The following is a 2824-nucleotide window of genomic DNA, read 5'->3' as shown; positions in this document are numbered from 1 at the left end:
TTTTTATAATAATTTCAACATAAATTATTTAATTAAATAAGTTTTAAAAAATTTATTTAAATTTTTTATTAGATAAATTAATCTATTGTAGATGATGCTTTGTTTTATTTACTTCCAAAAACATGATAATGAGATGTGATTGTGCATATAGTTGCAAATTACTTTAAAGTGTGAATATATATTACACTCTCATTAAACTAAAGCATATGTTACAAATACAATATCTTCATATATACTATATTATAGTAACATATCTCCAACTCTCTCACACACACAAAATCATTCATAACTCTCTCAAAACATATATACAAACACATTGCTCCTCCAGCTTTTGCCTTCCTTCACAGCCTGTCAAAAACAACAACAACAACATCATTATTCCATTTTTCTAATTCTTCTTGTTCCAAACCAAAAACCTTATTTCAACAACTGCCAAGTGTCTTCATGCTGTCTCTATGACTTTTCTCCAAATTCTCCAGATGTTCTTGCACTGCTTGGATTCATCCGTCCTTTAATCTTTTCTTTTTCCAACCATGATTCCACAAAAACCATAACAATATTTATCATACACCTTTTTTATTACTTACTTTATGGAAGAACTTGTTCAATGAACTTCTTCATAGAAACCTCCAATTTTGCTACTTCTTACAACAGGTAATGATGATCTTTAATTTTATTTGAGTAGTTTTTTTTGTTGTTCCTAGAAAAGAAAGATAATTATGAACTTTTTCAATTCACTTGAGATTTGCTTTATGAGAACTACAAAGGAGAAATTGACACTTTTTTTTATGCATAGTTTTTTTGGTTGTTTTAGGGACAGACACACATAAATGCCTGCATCTAATGTTCATTGATTTTCATTCAACATGAAAGTTTCTGGAAATGTTTGGTTTTCACTTTTTTCTATGAAAGTTCTCTCTCTGAGTACTTACTATTCTACTTTTGGTTTAGGAAAGTTTTCTCTGTTTTGACAAATTTAATCATACAACAAACTAGTACAGTATAGTTTCTATATATAGGTTGACTTGAATCTATGCATTCAAAAAAGTAGCAACAAAATTTTGCAAAAAAAAAAAGTATTTTCAGATCATGATTTGAATTTCTGTTGGTTGGAGTAAAAACAAAATTCCTTCAATTAGATTTTCATTAATATTTTTAGTCTTTGGTTTGAATTTTTAGATCCACCTTCACATTTTCTTAAGCATAAAATTGTTAGTTATTTAAATCAGTTACAAACAGTTTACAATTCGGTTATTTATCATATGCAGTACCGCACTTCAGATGGAAGATGTGTTTGATGTTAGATAAAAATATTAGTGCCGTGTTTCGTGTCTGTGGCACACTAATTTACATTTTTGTTATTAAGCCTTTGAAACTCATGATTACAATCAATCACTTCAATTTTTTTAAAATTATTATTAAAGTCGACGTATCAGTATGAGTGTCTCATGTCTGATGTTCGTATATGTGTTATGTTAGTGATTTTGGTGATTTGATAACATGTTTGTAAGCTACAAATGAGTTTATAAGTATTGATTTATTTTTCAGGAATGGGAACAAAAATTGAATATTCCATAAATCCACTAGCATATTTAGGAGACTGCAACAACTTCACTTTGAGTGGTGTTGATGCCAGGGAACATTATCAGAACAAAGAAGCAAAAGTGATTAACAATCATTGTAGTATTGGTGTCAATAGTTTGAAGAATCCAATGGACAGGAAGCTTAACAGAAACAACATAGAATCCATCAAAAAAACAATGCAAATGCATGAGGACATCTTCAAAAACCAGGTATCATATTAATGTTTCTCTCTATAGGACCAACACCTCTTAAAAATGACGTGTCTGTGTCCGTGTCAGTGTCTGACGTGTCTGACATGATATCGATATGTCAGTGTTGGTGTCGTGTCTGGTGTTCATATATGTCAGTGCTTTATAATTTGCTCTTTCTTGCAAAAATTTCATCTTATTCAAAATTCAAGTTTCCTTTCAACTTCCAATAGAATGAAAATATGTTTTAAATTACGGTTGCGGTTGTGGTTGATGCAGTGTGGAAACAATTAGGGTTGTGCTGTTATATTTCGAGTGCAATTGCGGTTGAAGTTATTACTAATTAGAATATTTATTAATTAGTATTTGAAAATGTGTAGGTAAAGGAACTTCATAGAGTATACAATGTGCAAAAGATGCTAATGGATGAGCACAAAAATCAAACCAAGCAAAATAAATTTTGGACCCCTATGAATGGCACTACCATAGGTATAAACCAACCTTATTTTGTTCAACAACCAACACAAATTTCATTTAGCCATGTTCAAATTTTGAAAGAGGATTTAATGATAAAGGAAAGAAGTGGAAGCAATTCAGGAGATATAATACTAAAAAAGAGAGAAATAGATTTTGATCTTGAAAAGCCAGCAAGAAGTGATTGTGATGAAGAAGATATGGAAGTGGATTTAACTTTATGTATAGGAGGAAGCAACCAAACAAAGAATAAGAAGAAAAAGTCTTATAATTTGCTTCCATTACCAAATTCTTATGTCTCTTTTCAATCAGATAGAATTGGAGATTGTAGTGACCCTACCACTCCAATGAGCAGCTCTAGTGTTACATTTGATCAAGATAAAAAGGTTCCACATTGGTTTTCTCAAGGTTTAAAGCTTAAATAGAGACTTTAATTAACTTGTTTAATTGTAATATTATTATGATTATGATTATGATTATGATTCCTCTTTACTAAACATGGACCACTTGAATTTCTATATGGTTTCATGTGATGTGATGTGATCATATATTCCAATAAAATGGATAACTTATATTTA

The 2824-nt window shown here is 30.0% G+C and overlaps 1 protein-coding gene across 1 annotated transcript; it reads left to right on the top strand.

The window, feature by feature from the left end:
- The first annotated feature begins 205 nt into the window (after positions 1-205).
- LOC131599556 (uncharacterized) lies at positions 206-2824 on the top strand. The gene is made up of 3 exons (XM_058871868.1): positions 206-654; positions 1549-1793; positions 2153-2824. Exons 2-3 carry the CDS (start codon positions 1551-1553, stop codon positions 2669-2671), a joined length of 762 nt encoding a protein of 253 aa, XP_058727851.1. The 5' UTR covers positions 206-654; positions 1549-1550; the 3' UTR covers positions 2672-2824.

The sequence above is a fragment of the Vicia villosa genome, linkage group LG4 (genome assembly GCF_029867415.1).
Source record: "Vicia villosa cultivar HV-30 ecotype Madison, WI linkage group LG4, Vvil1.0, whole genome shotgun sequence".
NCBI classification, from domain to species: Eukaryota; Viridiplantae; Streptophyta; class Magnoliopsida; order Fabales; family Fabaceae; genus Vicia; species Vicia villosa.
The sequence above is the reverse complement of the archived record's forward strand: the minus strand, read 5'-3'. Positions and strand labels throughout refer to the sequence as shown.

Bases quoted from the DNA above. Each gene is read 5' to 3' on its own strand.
- LOC131599556 (XM_058871868.1), top strand. From the start codon at position 1,551: ATGGGAACAAAAATTGAATATTCCATAAATCCACTAGCATATTTAGGA. The intron at 1,794-2,152 runs GTATCATATTAA...GAAAATGTGTAG, and splicing joins AGGACATCTTCAAAAACCAG to GTAAAGGAACTTCATAGAGT.